At 47.7% G+C, this 22,460-nt stretch overlaps 1 protein-coding gene across 1 annotated transcript in view; it reads left to right on the top strand.

Annotated features, from left to right (window-relative positions):
- The window catches only part of apbb3 (amyloid beta (A4) precursor protein-binding, family B, member 3), a 35,235-nt gene extending 16,631 nt beyond the window's left edge, over nt 1-18,604 (top strand). Inside the window, exons 7-12 of the mRNA XM_069898993.1 lie at nt 1,515-1,629; nt 5,157-5,244; nt 6,973-7,056; nt 9,494-9,609; nt 14,101-14,280; nt 15,597-18,604. Coding sequence (XP_069755094.1) covers nt 1,515-1,629; nt 5,157-5,244; nt 6,973-7,056; nt 9,494-9,609; nt 14,101-14,280; nt 15,597-15,842 — 829 coding nt within the window. The 3' untranslated portion in view covers nt 15,843-18,604. The remainder of the gene's footprint in view (nt 1-1,514; nt 1,630-5,156; nt 5,245-6,972; nt 7,057-9,493; nt 9,610-14,100; nt 14,281-15,596) is intronic.
- Nucleotides 18,605-22,460: the final 3,856 nt, after the last annotated feature.

Genomic DNA, 22,460 nt, shown 5'->3' with positions numbered 1-22,460 from the left:
AAAAAGAGCTGGGGATGGAGCCTTGTGGCACCTGCAGGGCTGGGGATGGGGTCTCAGGAAACCTGCAGAGTTGGGGATGGGGTCTTGGGACACCAGCAAGACTGGGGATGAGGTCATGGGGCACCTGCAGGGCTGGGATCTCAGGGACACCAGCAGGGTTGGGGATGGGGTCTCAGGACATCAGGGTTGGAGATGGGGTCTTGAGACACCAGAAGGGTTGGAGGTGGGGTCTAGGGACACCAGCAGAGCTCAAGAGGGTGATCCCAGTGACACCAACAGGACTCGGGAGTGGGGTCTCAGAAACACCAGCAAGGCTGGGGAGGGGTTCATAGGAACACCAGCAGGGCTGAGAATGGGTTCAAGATGCACCAGCAGGACTGGCCAGTGGGATCCTGGGGACACCAGTAGGACTACGGAGATGCTCTTGGGGACACCAGCAGGGATGTGGGGGGTGGGATCCTGGGGACACCAGCAGAATTCGAGAGGGTGGATTAGGGACCACCCACCAACATTGTGTCTGGTTGTGATGTTTTACCTCCAAGCATCCACATATTTCAGCACATCTGATCCCACTGGACACGGTGCTGCTGTCCATGTGGGATGCAGCAAGTCGCTTCGCCGACAACCCCTTTAATCGTGTGATTTATTTCCTTCACGCTGCATGGACACAGGGACAGGTAGAATTTCCACTTTCTTCTCATCTCGCGATTTTTGTGATCTGTTCACTAGACATCTTCAGGACTGGGGCAAATCCAGCGAATATAGGATTAACCTCTCCAGGAGGAAGTTTAAGGAAATAAAGATGCAGAATTCAGGTAGTGGGGGAGACTGGGCTGTTTAATGTCAAATTAAGAAATGATTGTGTTAAAGCGAGAGGAGAATTAAAATGAAAAATAGCGGGTTTTGAAGTAGGGAGGATTTCGTATTTTTTGTGGGTATATATTGGACAGCACAATATCATGGGCTGAAGGGCCTGTACTGTGCTGTAGTGTTCTATGTTCTTGGTTCTGAAACATCTCCGATTATTTGCAATTGGCGTTAGTTGAATTGAATTGCCCCCAACCCTCCTTTTGGTTTTAATCTGTATTCCCATAACTGAAGTCCATCTGCAAGGAATGATTCTGGGAATGAAAGGGTTACCACATGAGGAGCACTTGACAGTTCTTCGTCTGTTCACATTGGAATTGAGGAGAATGAGGGGGAATCTCATTAAACATTTTGAATGTTCAAAGGGGCAGACAGAGTAGATGTAGAAAGGTTGTTTCTCACGGTGGGAGAGTCGAGGGCAAGAGGCCACAACTTCCGGATTGAACGGCGTCCGCTTAGGACAGAGATGTGGAGGAATTTCTTCAGCCAGAGGGTGGGGAATCTGTGGAATTTGTTGTCACAGGCAGTTGTGCTGTAATGTTCTATGGCCAGAAGGATGAATTGTGGAACAGTTCACTGTGATCATACCTTGTTTGCTGTGTGTTCGTTTACCATTCACTGTGTCGTTCTCCTTCCCACTCCGGTAGAGATTTTGCCTACGTTGCCAGCGACAAGGACAACTGCACGCTGAAATGCCACGTCTTCCACTGTGACACACCAGCCAAGGCCATCGCCTCCGCCCTTCATCAGATGTACTCCCAGGCAAGTCCACGCTGCATTCTGTTTAAGTATAAAAATTTTAAAATTTTAAATTTCAAATTTTAAAATTTAGACATACAGGCCCTTTCAGCCAACGAGCCCTTGACGCCCAATTTCACCCAATTGATCTACAGCCCCTGTATGTTTTGAACGGTGAGAGGAAACTGGAGCCCCCAGGGAAACCTCATGCAGACACTGAGAACGTACAGACTCCTTAAAGACAGCGCAGGATTCGAACCTCGGTCCAGAACGCTGGTGCTGTAACAGCGTTGTGCCAACTGCAACACTAACCATGCCACTAATAGAGTCCAACAGCGTCTAAACAGGCCCAACTTGCCCACACTGTCCAAAATGTACCACCCACCCTGGTCCCACCTGCCTGCATTTAGCCCATATCCCTCCAGGAGTGGCCAACTTTTTAATTTTTATCATAGATATACAGTATGGTGACGAGCCATTTCAGCCCATGAGTCTGTGCCTCCCAATTAACCTACACCCCTCTATGTACTCGTGGGCTGTATGTGTAAATTAAAAATTAAAAGGTTGGCCACCGCTGCAACCCATCTATCTAAGCATCATCCATTTTTTTTTAAAGACCCCTCCTCCGGCAACCCGTTCCATGCACCCACCACCCTCTGTGTAAAAACATTACACCTCGGGTTCCTGTTAAATCTCTCCTTCCCCACCTTAAACCAACACTCCTACTCTTGGCAAAAGTCTCTCTGCATTCTCTCGATCTATTCCACCCATGATTCTGTTCACCTCTACGAGATCACCCCTCATCCCCCTGCGCTCCAAGAAATCAACCCCCAGCCTCCTCCACCTCTTGCTCAAGCTGCTATCTAACAAGCAGCACACATTAAACAGGCCCTTTGGCCCACAATGCTTCTGCTGAACACGATGCCAAATCAAACTAAATCTCTACTCTCTCCACGTAATCCATATCCCTCCATTCCCTGAATGTTCATGTGTCTTTCTAAAAGCCTCTCTGTAAAAATAAAAGTGACTCCATAGCCCTCCTTTATACATTCCCATCTCCTCAGAGTATATGGTTGACCTTTAATATGTGAAATTTTCATCCTGGGGATCAAGATTCTTTCTACATTCTTGTAATATTATAAACCTCTCGCAAGTCTCCCTTTGGCCTCAACGCTCCAAAGAACCCAAATTTGTCCAACCATTTGAGTCAATTCTCCTTGCATTCCCATCAACTCCTCTGGCCCACATTTCTGGATTAATGTTTTGACTGTGGGCAGCAATCTCTGGCATGGTAACGGCCCCTATTAAATCAATCTCTGACATGGTAACGGCCCCTATTAAATCAATCTCTGACATGGTAATGGCCCCTATTAAATCAGTCTCTGACATGGTAATGGCCCCTATTAAATCAGACTCTGACATGGTAACGGCCCCTATTAAATCAATCTGTGACATGGTAATGGCCCCTATTAAATCAATCTCTGACATGGTAACGGCCCCTATTAAATCAATTTCTGACATGGTAACAGCCCCTATTAAATCATTTGAAAACCATGAGGCTATGCTTCATTTACACGTGCTTTTTCTGCATGGAGTTCCCTGAAGCCTGGTACAAGCTTGTGATCTCTGAAATGTTCCCCTGCACTGTTCAATTTCCTATTTGATCGGTTTAAGACCCTGCTTAGTTTCAGTGAAACGGAGCTTGGTTCTGCTGGCCTCAGCCAGCAGCTCCCACCTCCTCACAATCAGCTGGAGGAACTCAGTGGGTTGAGCCGCATCAGAGAAGGGTCGATGTCTTGGGCTGCAACCCTTCATCGGGTCCTGATGAAGAGTTTTGGCTCCAAATAGCGACCATTCTTTTTCTGTGTTGCTGAGTCCCTCCAGCGGATTGTGGTTGGTCCCCAGGTTCCAGCAACCACAATGTCATCCTCAATGGTGGGGTGTTTGAACGGGCTGCCTTGGCCTGAACCTGCGTTGGTGTCCATGTCGATACTTCTGACCCAATGAAGTCAGTCCAGCTCAGGAAACCAAATCCGGCTGTCCGAGGTTTGGATGTGTTCTCTGCCAGCCCTTCGCTGTGGCATTACTGAGGGGGTGAAACTGTTCTGTTGGACAAACAGGAACACCAGGTAACTCTACCATCCCAATGCCCAATGACAGCAGAGTTTCCCCCTTTGCCTTGGGTCAATGTTCCCAGTTGCACTCCAGCCAAATCTCCTTCCACACACAACTTGCTGTCACATGACAAGCCCTTCTTATTGCTCTGCCAAACAAGTTTTAATGAGGAAATTTAACACATTAATCTGTGTTTTGTTTTAACTTGGCTAAATCAGTGCTGATTAATAAAGTAGAATGTATACCACAAATTTACTGTATATACTCGTATAATGGTCGATGCCATGGAACAGTCAATCCCCACACCACACTTTATTTTGGCCCAAAAATCGGGTGTTTTCATATGAGCCGTGTAAAAGTTGGTTCTTTTATATTTGGTGCTGGCCACCTGCCCATCTGAGCTCTTGACCCTCCGTTCATCTGCTCAACTGAGCTCCAGATCGCAGATCCTTGTCCTGGCTGTCCACCCATCCGAGTTCCTGACCCTCTGGCCATCCATCCATCCGAGCTCCAGACCACAGATCCTCATCCTGGCCATCCACGCATCCGAACTCCAGATCCTCCAGCCATCTGCCCATCCGTGCTCCAGACCGCAGATCCTCATCTTGGCCATTCGCCCGTCCGAGCTCCTGACCCTCTGGCCATCCGCCCATCCGAGCTCCTGACCTTCCAGCTGTCTGCCCATCCTAACTGTGGATCCTCATCCTGGCTATTGCCCATTCGATCTCCCTGACTGCGGATTCACTACCCAGTCCCGGCCATCCAAGCTTCTGTCACCTTGAACAACACAGATACATACAAGGTCAAAAGTTTGACCCATGTGAAAGTCAACTCCCTCCTTTTTTTTAATCCAAAAAAGTGGTCCAAAAATGCAATGATAAAAAAGTATTTACGGTAATTGAAAAATGCGGCACTGCCAAATGCCCTTCTGGCCTACGAGCCCATACCACACAAATACACCTGTGTGACTAATTAACATCTCCTTTAAACTTTCCTCCACTCACCTTAAACAGACATCCTCTGGTGTATGCTGTTGTCACCCTGGGAAAAGGTACTGGCTGTCCACCCTATCTACCCCCCTCAGAATCTCATCTACCTCTTTTATTTATGATAGACTCCCAGTGTCTGCTGAACAGTACCTTGTCCCATATCAGCTCCAATCTTACCAAATTCCTGACACCCATCTCCTCCTCCTCCATTTTGACTGCTGACCTGATGCAACGGGGGCCTTTTTCCAAACAGCAGTGTTCAATGGGCAGTGTCGGTGTGGTTGTTCTGTGGGTTTTAATTTTTCCCCTTTTGAATTCAACAAGGGTGTGGGTGGAGGGGCAGGATGGTGCTGTCACCCCCTCGTTCAGTGTAAAACAAGCAGACCCCTTATTCCCTCTCATTGATGCAACGTAATGGAATCTCAACCCTTCTACTGTTCATTTCAGATCATGGCAGAGCAGGCAATGAGAAACGACTCTGCCCAGCTCCCAGCGACTGAAGAGGACACCTGCCGAGTCAACTTGCCCCTTCAAGGTATGTCAGCTTTGGGGAATGGAACTGAACAGAGCTGGAAAAGGACAGGGCACCTCATCCTTAACTCCTGAGCAAATTTGACCCCTTGAGTCTCCTGCTGGCTGTCAGAGCAATCCCACCCCCACTGATTTTCCCTGTAACCCCAGCCTTCTTGAGCACAGAAAGTCTGCAGCAAAGCATCGGACTGGAAGTCAATGCAGAGAATGGCCGAGATCCCTGGGGTTTCCCTTTATTGGCCACATTCACCAGGAGTATTGCTTTAATAGGGCTCAAAGAATCATTGAGGACCCTTTCCATCCAGCGCACAGGATCTTTGACCCACTACCATCTGGAAGGGGGTACAGGAGCATCAAAGTCAGGACAGCCAGACTGGGGAATGGCTTCTTCCCGCAGGCTGTGAGATTGGTGAACAATAAATTATTCAAAAAATTATTTATATTTGTTTTAATGAGATCTATGTGATTATTATGTGCTGTGTATTATGGATGTATTTCTGTTTTGGTCGACATACATAAAAATTTAATATAAAATAATTATGTATTCTGGAATAATTTACTCAAATTGATTTATAAGATACCCAAGGCTATAAGCTACTGTTCATCAATCTCACAGCCTGCGTGAAGAAGCTATTCCCCAGCTTGGCCATCCTGATTTTGATGCTTCTGTACCTCCTTCCTGATGGTTGTGGGTCAAAGATCTCCTACTTCACTCACATACAAGCTTGGGACAATTGACAGTGGCCGGTTTAACCGACCAACCACATCCTCTTTGGCATGGAGGAGAAAACCAGAGCAGCAAGGGTACCAGAGCACTACTTAATCGCTGTGAGAGCATGCAAACTCCACACAGACAGCACTCAAGATGAGGATTGAACTGAGGTTTTTGGAGATGTCAAGCAGGAAGCTCCACTTGCTGCATTAAATACCCCTCCTAGATGGTCGGGACTGCCTGGCACCCACTGTAGTATTGGTGGGTCTGAAGTCAGGTGGGCCGTACTTTGACTCTCCCTGAAGATCATTATTGATGCGAAGATCTTTCAGAGTGAGATGACTTTGTTCATCATCATCCATAGAGCAGTCCGGGGGTCGAGCCATGGACCCATCAGCTCCCCACCTTCCCCATTTACTTCTGGATCTTGACTTGAAGAAGGATTCACGGAGTTCAACCAAATTGTCTCCAACAGGTGATCTCATTTGGCCCACATTCCTCTGGGGGATATATCAATCCAAATGTCTTTTGAACATCACTATTGTCCCTGTCTTTACCACCTCCTCTGGCAGCTGGTTCCACACACCCACCACCCTCTATCTTCCTCTCATGTCCCCTTTATATCTTTCCCCACTCACCTTAAACCAACTACCTTTGGTGTTGAACACCATGACTCTGGTGAAGAGTCTGTCAACATTCACCTCAGTGAGTGGGGAGAGTGTCTGTGGGGAGAGTAGGTGATGGGAGAGTGTCCATAGGGGAGAGTGAGTGATGGGTAAGCGTATCCTTAGAGAGAGTGGGTGACGGAGGACAGTGTCTGCGGGGGAGAGTGGGTAATGGGATCGTGTCCAAGGGAACAGTATGTGATGGGTGTCCATGGGGGAGGGTGTCCGTGGGGGAGCACGTCCGTGGAGAGAGTGTGTGATGGGTAGAGGTTTAATGAACTGTGGGGGATTCAGTTGGTTGGAATTATAACGGTAGCAGCAGGCAAACCACAAAAACTGTCAACCCATTTTCCAGTGGATCTCCTAGATTCTGTGAGACAACAAAGGCAGAGATTTCGGGTGCAATACGTTGGCTGTCTCCCTGTGGCCAGCTCAAATGGTGAGTAAGTTTCTGTGTGGGTGAAGGGAAGAATCTTTAGGGAATGTGGGTGGGAATAAATATGGGATTCCAGCAACAGACACACACCACCCTTCAAAGCAGAGTATACCAGGTAATTGGTAGAGGGTTTGGAGGGGAGATAAGGAAAGTTGTTGTCTCCCCCCCCCAAGGGTGTTGTGGTGGGGGGTAGTTTCTGGAACTCATCGGTAGAAAGGGTGGGACAGGCAGAAACCCCTCCCGCAATCAACCAGGAGATATCCTTGAGGGCCTGAAATCTTTCAGGCTTGAGGCCCATTGGTGGAAGGGGGGTGGGGTGGCGGGGGGTTTGTTGGGGGAATTGAGCTGTGTAACTCTCTTTCTTCAAACTGGCATGGGCAGAAAGGGTTGAATGGCCACCTCTGTTTGTAAGGACGGCATCGGTTCAGTGAGAGGGCTCACTAACATCTCGTCTGTGGAAAGTATGCTCTATCACGGTCCAGATTGGAAACTCAAATGATTCAAGATTCCTTTATTATGTAATATTCCAGAACATATATTACATAAAGTTGTCTCTGTGTACTGTCAGACAAGGATTGCCCGGTGCCCCTTATAGCGTGAGAGAAAGAGAAGCAAACAAGAGTCCCTTGAGAGACACCGAGTGCCCTTGGATTTGCCTCCAGCCTCCTGCAGCCTCTGCAGTTGCACAGACCCCTGTTTGATCCATTGAATGGAAGTGGCAAACCTAGCCAAATCCATCACGGGATCTGACTCCCTATCTGTGGGTGTATGTGTTCGTGGGACACTGCCTCGAGAAGGCAGCCAACATGATAAAGGACCTGCATCATCCTGGTCACAACCTCTTCTCACTGCTCCCTTCAGGTACAGAAACCTGAGGTCCAGGTTCAAGAACCATTTATTTTTCCAACAGCTCTCACACTCTTGAACTTCTCCAGACGACCTTGACAAAAGACCACCAAAGATTTGTTTGAACCATTGCAATATCACTTTTTCCCCCTTAATTACTTATCTATCTTGTATTTATTATCTCTTACTGTCTGTGGGGGTTCATTTAATTTATGCTTCTCACTTGTTAGTGTTCTTCAAGTATTTGTGTACACACCATCAGACTCTGAAAAAAACTCAATCAGAAAATCATTTAAAGATCTTACTTTGCACATTATTTACAGATTATTGAATATTTACTGTATTGCGCAGTTTCTTCACATTTCTTTCTTAATTTACATTCTCTCTGTATCTGTATCTCGAGTACAGTTTGTTTTTGCACTACCGTTAAGTAGAACTTCTGTCATGCCCGCGGGAAATGGAATCTCGTAGGTGCTTTAACAATAAATCGGAATGTTGAACCTGCAGTGAGCAGGAATGACGTTGCATCTGTGCATGGTCTATGACGTCATTGCAATGAAGAAGGGGCAATAAATGGTTGCCTTTTCGGTGAACTTCACATCCCCAATTTAAATAAAATGTGCATACTTTCTGGGAAATTAATTGTCTATATTTTTGGTTCATAAGTCAGTCTCAATCAGACCCACATTTAAGGACTCTTTGCACATTATTTCTTGTTGAATATAATTTTTTTCTGTATTGCACATTCAGTTTGTTTCCATTTCTCTCCTTTGTATATGTTTTCTTGAGTGGAGTTTACACAACCGATAACACTAACACTAGGTAAAGAAGATTTTTCTTTCTGAACACCTTTGGGTATATTTTATAGATTTTGGACTGCTGGTCACAAAAAATTATCTTAATATTTTCCTATCGCCCACCATTTTTTAGATATAACCTATTTTTGCGATTTCCTCTCATATTTTACATGGACTTCAAGCTACAAAACCATGAAGTGCAGCATGTCATTGAAAATTTATTTTCTGCTTTTGCACTTGGACTTCTTCCCTGCTGATCTTGGTGCAGTCAGTGATGAACATGGTGAAAGGTTTCACCAGGTCATTGCGACCATGGAAAAACGACATCAGGGCAACTGGAATCCATCAATGCTGGGCTGACTATTGTTGGACACTGACATGAGAGGCATCAGATGCTGAGTACAAACGAAAATCAGTGGCAAAATATTTTTAGGCAGTTGAACCAATGCAATATGTCATGTTAAATTCAATAAAAGTTCATTCAACGTTTCTCCAACTTCCTAGGTTTTACAGCAGATCTGAAATGATCTTGTGTTCAGCTTGAAGTTTTCTATCATAATCCCGTAATGTTTTTTTTCAGGAAGTAAACCTTTTGAAAAAATTGTTTTCCAGTCTAAGTAGAAATTCTGCCTGGTCCACAGGAAAAAGAATCTCAGGATTGTATGTGATGCCATGCATGTTCTCTGACAGTAAACTGAAATCTGAATCTGATGTCATGTACGTATTCTGGCAATAAATTTGAACTTTGGTAAATTTCCATGGTGCTTTTAATGTTGTCGATGTTGCTGTGTTTCCAGGGATGAAGTTGGTCAATGAGGTGATCAGAAGTCTGATGGATTCCTCAGACCAGGAAGTGTGGCCTTCTGTACTGCTTCAAGTCACTGACACCACCTTGTCCGTCTGTCAGGGAGAGGTGAGCCCAGGGTTCAGCAGGTACTTCTGCTTCAATGCTGCACGGCCATCCTATCCCAACCCTACATACTAATTATAGCACAGATGTAGACCATTCAGACTCCAAGCAAGAGGAAGGCAATCACTTTGGGAGGTCAAATGTAAGGGAAACATGTACAGTTAAAGGCAGGACCTTTAACAGCGGGGATGCACAGAGGCGTCCTGGTCCACAGCTCCCTGAAAGTGGTCACGCAGATAGATAGGGTGGTAAAGAGGGTGTGTGGCGTGCGTGCCTTCATTGGGTACTGAGTGCAAAAACTGGAACCTCATGATTCATGAGTGAGGCCAGGTCACGTTGCAGCTCCACAAAACGTTGGTTCAGCCGCACTTAGGATACTGTGTGCACTTCTTGTTGCCCCATCAGAGGAAGGATGTGGAGACTTTGGAAAGGGTGCTGATGAGGATGCTCAGCAAACAAATACTCCACTGGAGGAACTCAGCAAGTCAGGCAGTATCCACTGGTGGGAATGGTCAGCCAAAGTTTTGGGTCTGAACTTCATCCATGCTATGTGGTTTGGAGGGTCTGAGATATGGGGAGAGGTCTGACAAAATTTGGTTGATTTCTTTGCAACATCACTGGCTGAGGGTAGACCTGAGTGTTGTAAAATCATGAGACAGAATCTTTTAAACAGTGTAAAAATGTTAAATACCAGAGGACCTGCATTTTCAATAAGAGGGGGAATCTTTAAAGGAGACTGTGTGGTGTAATTTTTTTCTCTTTCCAACATTTTTATTGAGTTTTATATATGCTCATACATAGGTAATAACAAAAATATGTATCCAACAAAGTAAACTTATGTTAACCAATCGCTGTAAACAACCTACAAAAGAGACAAAAAAAGCAACAATATATAAAACAAGAACTATTCTAATAATTGAACCCTCCTTTGTGAGGTTATGATTAAACATCTATGTTCAATTAATGCATGAAAGAAAGGACGACCAAACCATAAAATGAGATCCAATAATCTTATAAATTCTGAAAATAATTAAAGAAAGAGCCCCATAAATTTAGAAAATTAGGTTTTATTACATTTGTTGAGCATCTAATTTTTTTCCAGCATCAAACATACCATCACATCAGAGATCCAATTAATAAATTTGGGGCCAAAGTTAAATGCCTCTAATACATTAAATAAATAGTTCCATTTTACTCTATCAAAAGCTTTCTCAACATCTAAGGAATAATACGTTCAGTAGATGAAATAGTGGGAGAGTAAAGGATATTTAATAAATAATGGATATTAAATTGTGAATAAAGACCCTTTTTAAACCCAGTTTGATCTTCAGAGATAATAGGCATAATATATTCTTGTCTATGGGCCAAAACCTTAGACAAAATCTTAACATTCAAAAGGGAAATTGGCCTGTAGGAAGAACAATCAGAAGGGTCTTTCTTCTTTTTAAGAATAGGAGAGATTGAGGCTTCATAAAAGGTATCCGGTAGTTTCCCAGCAGTCAAATATTCAGAAAGTACCGATTGTAAATAAGGTGTCAATAAATAAGAAAAAAGTCTTATAAAATTCTGCTGGGAAGCCATCAGGATCAGAAACTTTACCAGGCTGCAAAGAGTTAATTGCTGCAACAACCTCTTCAGAAGAGGTTGTTTATTTTCGAAGTTCCCTGAACATGGCCACTCAGTGGACAGGGCAGAGAAGAAGGCATTTGGCATGCTGGTCTTTATTGGGTGGGGTACTAAGTACAAGGTAAAAACACAATAGCGGAGGAACTCAGCAGGTCATACAGTGTATGGTAAAGATAAAGATACATAACCAATGTTTCGGGCTTGAGTCCTTCAAGGTATCTTTATCTGTGCTTTGGTCAGTACATTGTTTGACCTACTGAGGTTCTCCAGCATTGTGTTTTTACTTCAACTATGGTGTCTGCAGACTGTTTTACTACTGAGTATAAAGGTTGGGACCTGAAGATTCAGCTAGCTGTACAAGGTATTGGTGAGATTACACTCAGACGACTGTGTGCAGTTCTGGTTGCCCACCGACAGGAAAGACATCAATAAACTAGAAGGATGCAGTAGAGATTCACCAGGATGTTTCTGAGACTGGAGGGCTCAACTTGTAGGGAGAGGTTGGTTATGCTGGGTGGCATGGTTAGCGTAGCAGTTAACACAACGCTGAAACAGCGCCGATGACCTGGGTTCAAATCCGACACTGTCTGTAAGAAGTTTGTACGTTCTACCCATGTCTGTGTGGGTTTCCTCCAGGTGCTCTGGTTTCCCCCCAGCCTTCAAAAAGTACAGAAGTTGTCGGTCAATTGGGATATTTGGACAATTTCCCTGGAGTGAAAGATGTTGAAGGGTGACCTCAGAGGTCTATAAAACCATGAGCGACCTAGATAAAGTGAATGCTCACGGTCTTTATCCCGGGGTATATGAATCCAGAATGAGCAGGCATCAGTTAGGAGAGATTTAAGAGGGACCTGAGAGGCAGGTTAGGATCCGGAATGAGCTGCCAAAGGAAAGTAGAAATGGGTACATTTCTGACATTTGGACAATATGGGGGAAGAGTTTAGATTCAAGATTCTTTTATTGTCAAATAATAAAAGCAATGTAATATTACGTGAAACTTTCTTTAGTCTACTGCCATTCAGACATAGAGTTTCCCTCAGCAGTAATTGCCCAGTGCCCTTTACAGTCAGAGAAAAAGAAGCAAAAGAGAGATCCTTCAGTGACACTGAGTATCTGTGGATTTGCCTCCCACAGCTTCCACAGCCACAGAGTCCAGTCCAAACCATCAGCCACCTGAACTCCAGATCCAAACCGCCCCCCCCCCCCCCCCCCCCCGACACAATCAGGAAGCCCTCCGTGCCCTTGTTACTCTCTCGCATCCCAGTTTCGATACCTGGTACCCCTTCAGTCAGTCTCGGGCCAGTCTCCAGCAGTTTGCAGCCCAGTGTGAGACTCTTGACCACGGTTGCCAGCAGCCCGCAGCCTGTGTAGGCTCCTTGCCTCCAGTCACCGACAGCTCACCACCTGCGTGTTCTTCAGCTGCCATCCCATGAGTTCGTTTCCTCTGCTTCTTCTTCTCAAACAGGGTGGGGGGGGGGGTGTTCTCTCCATTTTCTGGTTCCCTGAGCCAGTCCTCTGCTTCCCCAGAGTCTGCAACCCCTCGAGGCTGTTATCGTACATAGGTGCTGCCATCTTGGGCCTTCTTAGAAAGATATGGACCAAATGTAGACAGATCTCTCCCAAGATGCTAATGGCCAACATGGACAAGTTGGACTGATGCTGTTCTGTGCTGTCTCTCATGGCTTGACTTCGCGAATGAAGATTTAGGAGGGATCGTAGACATGGGCACGTCCGTCGGGCCTGGACAATGGATTTTTTAGGTGGAGTCAGTGTGTGCAGTACTGACCCCTCCTTTTACACCCGGGGTTTATCTGCCATGGCCTCGCATGCTAGGACAGTGACAGCCAGGTCCTCTGGTCGTAGGTGTTACATCAGAGTGTCCTTCTCCTAGATCAGTAGTTCTCAGCCTTTTTCTTTCCACTCACATCCACATTAAGCAATAGGTGCTCTGTGATTATTAAGGGGTTGCTTAAGGTGGGATGTGGGTAAAAAGAAAAAGTTTGATCACCCCTGTTTTAATCGTTCCAAATGGACTCGTTATGTGCACGGTTTCAGAACTCCAAAGGAAATGGCCCAATGACAAGTTTCCCCAAGCAAAATATTTCAGTAGCAATTGGGTCTAGAGCAGTGGTTCTTAACCTTCCCTCCCCACTCGCATCCCACCTTAAGCAACCCCTTACTAATCACATGGCACCGATATAGGGAAAACTAGATGGATGGCCTGACAAGGTTGACGAGCCCCATCAGCCTGGGTGTGAAATCAAAGTTGTCCTTCTCTTAGGCTGGCTGCCAGCCAAGGCTAATGAGCCCAGCCCAACCCGTCCAGTTATACCGTCAGAAATAGCAACTGTGCTGTATGACCTGTTGAATGGCGGAACAGGCTCAACAGGCCCGATGGCCTCCTGCTCCTATATCTAGTTCAATGGCTCTCTTGTCCTCATTTTACACCCCTGCTCACCCCTACACCTCCCCAGTTTAGAACATAGAATGTTACAGTACAGCACAGGCCCTTTGGCCTACAATGTTGGACCGACCCATATATACCTACCAAAAAAAACTAAACCCATCTGACTTCATAACCCTCTATCTTTCTTTCATCCATGTGCCTAAGAGGCCTTTTGCCTCCACCACCATCCCCAGCAAGGCATTCTAGGCTCCCACAACTCTCTGTGGGGGGTGGGGAGAACACCTCTGACCTCTTCCGATACTTTCCTCCCTTCACTTTAGTCAGGTCCTCTGGTGTTTGCTATTCCTTCCCTTGCCTCTTAGAATCTTGTAGACCAGTATTAAGTCTCCTCTCACCCTTCTATGCTTATTAGCAGTGGGGGAAGGTGCCTTTTGAGTGATGCTTTGTTTGTTTGTGTACAGGACAGCGAGCATCCGTGGTGGGAGTGCGCCGTCCGGTACCTGACCTTCCTGGGAGTGGGGAAGGACCCCCACACCATCGGTCTCATCGTGGACACTGGGCGCCAGTGCTTCGAGTGCCATGTCTTCTGGTGCCAGCCAAACGCCGGCTGTGTCTCCGAGGCTGTCCAGGCTGCCTGCATGGTGAGTCTCCATGTTCCTAGTCCATTCAACCCATCAGTACCCTGCTGGCTGTGTGTGTGTGGAGAAAGGTCTTTCAGAGCATTCACCACTTGCATTCAAAAGCAAGGCAGTAATTCGAAAAATGTTCAGGCCACTCAAGGACAAAGGAGGGAATTTATACTTGAAATTAGGTTGGACAGACTTGGGTTGTTTTCTCAGGAACGTCAGAGGCTGAGGGGAGACCTGATAGAGGTGCATAAAATCCTGAGCAGTATCGATAGGGCAGATGGTTGGAATCTTCACCTGAAGGGTGAAGACCTGCCACTTTCAACCATTTTTTGGCTATGGCCCCCTGAGGACTCTGTTTGATGTTTATGGGCCCCCTTCCCTGTGAAGCAGTCAAGTTTTGGTATCTTCTGTATCTCTCTCCTACCAAAAACATTAAAAAAAACATTAAAAACATTTATTGCTTTTTAATTTTGTTAATTTTCATTTTTAATTTAGACGAATAGCACGGTGACAGGCCCTTTCGGCCCAAGAGACCGTGCCGTCTAATTACACCCAATTGACCTCCAGCCCACGGTATGTTTTTGAAGGGTGGAAGGTACCAGAGCCCCTGGGGAAAACCCCCGCAGACGTGGGGAGAACGTACAAGCTCCTTACAGACAGTGTGGATTCAAACCCCAGGTCCCAATCGCTGGCGCTGTAACGGTGACACACTAACCGCTTCGTGATGTTCCTTTTTATTTTCCTGCGACTGCAATACAGTCCACAGCTAGGACTCTCATTGGTTTAATTCTGAAATAGACAGTCATGTCTTCCTGTCTAATTCACAGCGTTATTGCTCATTCTACCGAAATTAGGTGGAATGGACCAAATTAAATACAATTAAATTACATTTACGTAACTTGAGGTGAAAAAAAAACAGGGCTTTTACTGAAGAGTGATGTGGCCCCCAGGGGAGCCTTGGGAATGGCTGCTCTGGATGAAGTAGATGGGGAAAGTTGAAGCGAGGTGTATGTGGGGCAAGATCTTTGTTTACATCGAGAGTACTGGTGGAAGCTGATACGACAGTAGAGTTCAATAGGCTTCTAGACATGCAGGGGGATCGAGGGATGTGAAACTTCCCATGCAGTGACGCCCCCTGACGGTGCCTGGTGGGGAATGCTTAGCGATGCTGGTGATTCCAGCTCCTGAGAAAGTGGAAGTGCTGGAGAGCTTTCTTGCCCATTGCCTGCACGTGGAATCACCTGAACCACTGGAGCAGTTCCCTCTTGTAAAGGGTGGTGCCCCCTCACCCAGCCGATCTCTGACCACCTCCTTTTTTGCCCCAGCAGCTGCAGTACCAGAGGTTCCTGCGAACCAGGACACCGATGGCCAGTCCCAAGAGAGTTATCAGGCTGGAGCCCCCCACCTCAGTCTTGAAGAAGCATGCAAAGCCTCCATCTGCTGGCTCCTCGGACCCCCAGCCCGGATCCCCGGTCTCTGCCCCCAAGATGGCGGGCACCTCCAGCCTGAAGCGCGGCGTGCTGGCATTGATCGACACGCTGAGACACAAGCCCTCGGCGCTGCAGATGCCATAGTGTGGTGGTTGAGGGCCGGCCATTGCTGGATGTCGGAAGGGGTGAGAGGGATTATTGGGGAACAGGGGACAAACACTAGGGCAGCACAGCGAGCAGAGCCGCTATCTTCCAGCTCCAGAGACCCCGGTTCAATCCCCACCTCCGCAGCTGCCTGTCTGGAGTTTGCAGGTTCTTCCCTCTACTGCTGGATGCTCCCAACATTCCAAAGGGATGCAGGTTGGTGAGTAATAGGGACACAGTAAATTCCCTCCCCTCACCACATGTGGGTGAGGGGTAGAGGCTTGGGATATGTACAGTATGGTAACAGACCCTCCTGGCCCATGAATCCGTGCCGCCCTGTTACCCCCAATTGACCTACAACCCCAGACGTTTTGAAGGATGGGAGGAAACTGGAGCTGCAGGGGAAAATCCACTCAGACACGAAGAACGTATCAACTCTTACAGACAGCGCAGGATTTGAACCACAGTCCCAATCACTGGTGCTGTAGAAGCGTGGCACTAACCATGTTGGCTTAATGTGAATGGGGGCTTCTTATCAAGAATGAACATCGTGGGCTGAAGGGCCTGGTTTGGCTGCCTCTTTCCAGGAATCTACTGTGGACAAGGAATGGGCAGGAGTTGGTTTTTCTCATCCTTTGCAGAGAGCTGCATTGTGGCGGAGTCAGATCCTGAATCCTCCCCAGTTTGGAGGTGTTGAAATTCCTTGCGCATTAGACCCACTCCACCGGCGCAGGTGAACTCTTTCCCCAAAGTCCGAGCAGCTCACATCTCAGGTCGGGGAGGGGGTGAGGCAGGAGAAAACCTCTCTGAGTTTCCACTTCCAATCACAACTTGAAACCAACCATTCGTGTCGTGTCCCCCCCCCCCCCCCCACAGACGCTGCTCGACCCTCCGAGTTCCTCCAGGAGTTTGGGATTTGCTTCAGATTCCGGTGCGTTGGCATCATCACATGTGCAGCTTCTGGCACCTACCTACCTTCTTCCCTCTCCCTCTTTCTCTACACCTTCCTCCTTTCTTCCCCTTTCCTCCTCTTTTCCTCTCCCTCTTCCTCTCTCCTCCTTTCCCCCTCTCATCTTTCCTCCCTCCACCTTTCCTCCCCCCCTCCTTCCTCCACTCCCTCCTTTCCTCCCCTCAGTCTTCTCCCCCCCCTTCCTTCCTCCTCTCCCTCCCTCCTTCCCAAGCGGGGTTCGAAACCTGCGCTGTTTGTAAGGAGTTTGTGTGATCTCCCCATGTCTACGTGGGTTTTCTCTGGCACCTCTGGTTTCCTCCCACAGTTCGAAATGTACCGGGGGGGTTGTAGGTTAATGGGGTGTAAATTAGGCGACATGGATACCTGGGCCTGCTACTGTGCTGTATGTCTTTATATATTTCTCGATTCCCTCCCTCTTTTCCTTCATTTCTTCCTCTGCTCCCTCCTATCCTCCCCTTCTTTGTCTCTGCCCCTCCCTCCCTTTCTTCCTCCCCCCCCCTTTTTATTACCATAAATCTTGTCCGCAGAGCGGACAGCCTCCTTTGCAAGCAGTCCCTGATACTTAACCTCCTTCATTTGAGAGATCACTTTTCAAGGCCATGTCAGACCCCTGGGTGTCTTCCACCCTTCCTTGACCCACAGAACACTGCAGCACAGAAACAGGCCTTTCAGCCCATCTAGTTGTCCCATTCTGGTTGTACTCTCCTATTGGCCTTTCGACCCATTGAATTATCTGTTCCACCTCATCCCATCGACCTGCACCTGGGCTGTACCACTCCCATCCATTCAAATTTTCAGTTTCAAACATGAGCCCACATCCAGCACTTCAGCTGGCAGTCTGCTCCATGCTCCCACAACTCTCTGTGTGAAGAGGTTCCCCTTGAACATCTCACCCATGTCCTCTCGTTCTTGTCTCTCCCAACCTCGGTGGGAAAAGCATGTTTGCATTTATCCTGAGTTTACCCATAATTTTGTACACCTTGATCAAACCTCCCCTCATTCTCCAACACTCCTGAGGTTCTGTGCTGTTCCAGGCCAAAGACTCAACTTTAAAACGTAATTCATCTCCCTCTCCACCCCCAGCAGCTGTTCGAATCGTGGCTGATGTATTTTTTTTCTCTCTCTCAACACCATTCTCCTGCCTTCTTCCCAGAGCACGATGCCCTTTCTAATCAAATCTTCTGTAAAACCCACTGAGCTCATTCCAAATCCACTGGTTGCTGTTTGGTCAGTCAGTTAAAATGGGCAAGTTGTCTCAGCAGTGAGGGGGAATTTCTCTTGGATGCACACCGGAACAGGGGAGAGGGGGCATTCCGCTCTGCCACCCCTCCACTACCTTTTTAATTCAACAGGAGAGATCCGCGGGAGCAACGATGCACCTCAAAGCCTCCTTGTTGCCCATCTCCTGATGTTGGCAGATCGCCCCTCCACAGCTGCTTATGGCCCCTAGAGGAGGTTGTCGGTGCAGTTCCTATTGTGCTCCCCTTCCTGTCTCCAGTGTTTTGTTTGCATTTTAGCTAATTGAAAGTGTATTTGATGATGTTGTTCTCTCCTATTGGCAGAAATGTGGGGATCAGCCCATTCTTTATTTAATAAATTTCTAAAATATGACACACTTGGTCAACTAAACTAAGCTGGCCTTGCGACTGTTTCTTGCAATCCTCTGCTTCTCTTTGTGTCCCTGTGGGACGGCAGAAGGATCTGCTAAGAGTATTGGAGTGAGGTCTCACAATCCAAGGGGGCAACTGGAGAGAAACCATCACTGTGGCCACCAGACAGTCTCGCTCCCCAGTGTCCGGTAAGGATGAAAGGCTCTGGTAGGAGCCCAGATGGAGTATTGGGTCCCAGTCTGGTCTCCCTACATCAGGAAGCATACAATTGAGGTAGAGGGACCTGACTGGAACCTGGAGTGGGTTGTCGGGAGGATATAGCACTGGAGGGAAACACAAAAGTCTGTGATTGTTGTAAAGACGTTGAAGTGCTGGGGAAACTTGGCCAGTCTTGCAGTGTCCAGAGGAGGTAAAGATACATTAGCTACGTTTCAGGCCTGAGCCCTTCCTCATGGGGAGATACAGCAGTGGAGCTGTCATCTCAAAATTAGAGAATCAAAGGTGAGATAACACATATAAAGCTTGTGTGTTGGAGGGGGAGTTGAATTAGACCATTCAGCCCATTGAGTTTGCTCCTCCATTCAAATTGTGGCTCATGTATTTTTCCTCCCCTCCCCATAACCTTTGATGCTCTGACTAATGAAGAACTTATCAGCCTCCGCTTTCAATCTACCCATTGATTTGGCTTCCATAGCTGTCCAGATTCACCACCCCCTGGCTGAAGAAATTCCTCCTCACCTCTATCCTCTTGTTCCTCGTGTGGTTTCCCTTGACTGGGGAGCATTGGACCAAAGGGTCAGCCATTCAGGCCTGAGGTACAAAGGTGAATGGTCACAGTTTTCCCCGGGCTCAGGAGTATGAAATCAAAGGGCAGAAAATTCTCCAACGCCTCTTTCTCGTCCAGTGGTGACCAGTCCTCCAAATGTGGCTGAACTAAAGTTTCATGCATGTGTAACGTGACTTCCCAACTTTGGTACTCGATGCCTGGACAGATGAAGTCTGGTACATCACCCATTCCCAACCTACCAGTGTTGCCTCAACAATGGAGAAGCACCTGTGACAGTGTGGCCCTCCTGCAGTGCTGCGCACCAAGTGTCATTGCTCCCATCCAGAATATGCAGAAGGAAACTATTCGATTTCTTTATTGACATGAAATAGTACAGAATATGTAATATTACACATCGCTTTCTGCCCACTGTCAGGCAGTCGCCATTCGTGACGCCCGGCACTCCTTAAAGAAAAAGGAGAGTCCCTTCAGCCATCCGAGCTCCAGATCCCAACCTCCGACACAATCAGGAAGCCTTCAGCGTCCAAGGCCCCTTTGGGAGCCCTTCTTGCTCTCAGCGCCCTCTCAAATCCCGGCTCCAATACCTGGTTCCCATGTGCCAATCAGTCTCCAGCAGCCCGTGAAGGTCCCCCGACCGCAGCATGTGAGGGCCCTTCAGCTGCTGAGTCCCTCACTGGTGCCTCAAAAGGAGTAGGGGCTGATCCAGAAAAAGCCCCCTACCCCCACTCTCAATCATTAAGGCTGAGAGATGGTGGGTATATGGAGGGAGCTGAGGCAGGGGCAACTGAAACACTTCTGTGATATTTGAACAGGTACCTGGGTATGAAGGGGCCTGGGTAGACAGGCCAGCATGGACATGTTGGGCTGAAGGGCCTGATTCCATGTTGCAAACCCCTACCAGCAACCAGAGGATTCCCCCAGATTCAGTAGCCGGGAGGGATGGATTCTGAGATCTTGGCAACTATTTTCAGAAGAGAAATGGTGCTGAGGCCAAACAGCCATTACTAAATAGTACAGCAGGAGCAAGGGGCTGAGTGGCCTTATCCTGCCCCTGTTATCAAGCCAGGAAAATGTCCAGGGTTGCCTTTCCCAACCCATTGGCACCTGAGGTAGGGGACTGTGGCAGCTCAGTGTTCAAATAGACAGAACTGTTTCAACAGGCATTCTACCCACTGCAGACCCCCTGCATTGCGTTCACTTCCGGGCCACCTCATTTCGGGGCGGATGTAGAAGCTGTAGATGGGGTGCAGAAGAGATTTACCAGGATGTTACCTGGATTGGAGAACCTGTCTCATGAACCAAGGTTGATAGAGCTGGGGCTTCTCTCTTTGGAATGATGAAGGATGAGAGGAGGGCCAGGCGGGACCATGCTCCGCTGACCATTGATGGCTCCATCATTGAGGTCGACAAGAGTATCAAATTCCTCGGTGTGCACCTGGCGGAGAACTTCACTTGGTCCCTTAACACCAGCTCCATAGCCAAGAAAGCCCAACAGCACTTCTACTTCCTACAAAGGCTGAGGAAAGTCCATCTCCCACCCTCCATTCTACAGAGGATGTGTCGAGAGAATCCTATGCAACTACATCACTGCCTAGTTTGGAAACTGTACCTCCTCAGACCACAAGACCCTACAGAGGATATTGAAGTCAGCCAAAAAGACCATTGGGGAACCTCTTCCTTCCATGATCGTTATCAACAATCGATGCAGGCAAAAGGCAGTAAATATTGTGAAGGACTTCACACACCCCTCTCGTAAACTCTTCTCCCTTCTGCTGTCTGGTAGGAGGTACCACAGCACTCGGGCCATTATGTCCAGTTTGGGCCACATCATGCTCCTGAACCTCCCACAACAGATGTGGACACGTATTGTGGACTTTTACTGTATACGTCTTAATATTTTAATATTTCAATGTGTTTCACTTCAAACTTATGTAAATATGCTCCGTGGTCCTGGAGAGATGCGAGCATATCTTTAACGTGCAAGGATGATATGAACAATAAATAATGGTGACTTGACTTGAAGTAACTTAATAGATTTTGAGGGGCTCAGATCGGGTGGACAGCCAGGGTAACTGCAGTAAATACCAGACGACGTCTGTTTAAGGTGAGTGGAGGAAAATTTAGGGGAGACATCAGGGGTAAGATTTTTTACACAGAGTGGTGGGTGCCTGGAATGCATTGGTGATGGAGGCTGGTACTACAGGGTCATCCAAAAGACTCCAAGACATGAACATGGATTTAACGAAAAATCAAGGATTAAGGGTGTGTGGGAGGGAAGGATTAGATGTGGAGTAGGTTTGAATAGATCAGCAGAACAATGTGGGGCAAAGGGCCTGTGATGTGCTGGATTGTTCAATATTCATTCTCTGCTTGCTTTAGTTCAACAGGCAAGAAACTCAGCAGTGAACACATACCCCAGTCACCAATCATGGGAGTATAGTGAGCCAGCAGTAACTCAAAGGACTGAATGGCCTCCATCTGTCAAAATACAAGTAGTCCCCTTGCAACCTGCGGTGAGAACCTGCTGCAGTTACTCAGTTGAGTGATTCCCACAACCTCTCCTGCACCTGGAGATCTCCACCACCAACCAGCAAGACCGCTTGCTGCAGGCTCCCCCCACCGCCATCCTGGCCACTCCTGCACCATGACTGGGTCCAAATCCCAGAACCTCCCCCCCCCCCCCCACCTTCCACTGCTGCCCCCACCACCACAGAAGGACCACCGTCACCAGGACTGCAGCAGTTCAAGAGCAAAGCTCACCCCCTGCCCCACCTTTTGGAGGGGGGGGGGGTGCAAATGACATGTCCCATAAGGGAATAAAAATCTCCTCTGGCTGTGTGCTGCAATGGACGTTGAATGGTGCAGGAAGGGAGAACACAGGAATGAAGGAAAGGACTCTCAGGGGCACCCCTGTATTGTGGAGGTTCATGGCTGTCATGTGACAGCACGGCCCATTACCTAGTTGGAAGACACACCACCTGCCAATCAAGGTTTGGCTCAGCCCCACCCATCAGTGCCCACCTGACCATTGGCCCCTTTAAGTACCCTTGTACTTGGCCTTGGGCCATTGGCCTTTGATTAGACTTTGCTGACACCAAGCCATTGGTCTCCCTGTAGATTACCTGGGCTGGACTCCCCAGCCAACCAGTACTATAAAGGGCGCCACGTGCACTTGCTTCTTCCTCTTTGCCATCTCTGAGGGACCACCCTGCCTTCACTCCAGGCTGAGAACCGTGGAACGGCGCTGGATA

Source organism: Narcine bancroftii, chromosome 9, assembly GCF_036971445.1.
Source record: "Narcine bancroftii isolate sNarBan1 chromosome 9, sNarBan1.hap1, whole genome shotgun sequence".
Taxonomy (NCBI): Eukaryota; Metazoa; Chordata; class Chondrichthyes; order Torpediniformes; family Narcinidae; genus Narcine; species Narcine bancroftii.
The sequence above is the reverse complement of the archived record's forward strand: the minus strand, read 5'-3'. Positions and strand labels throughout refer to the sequence as shown.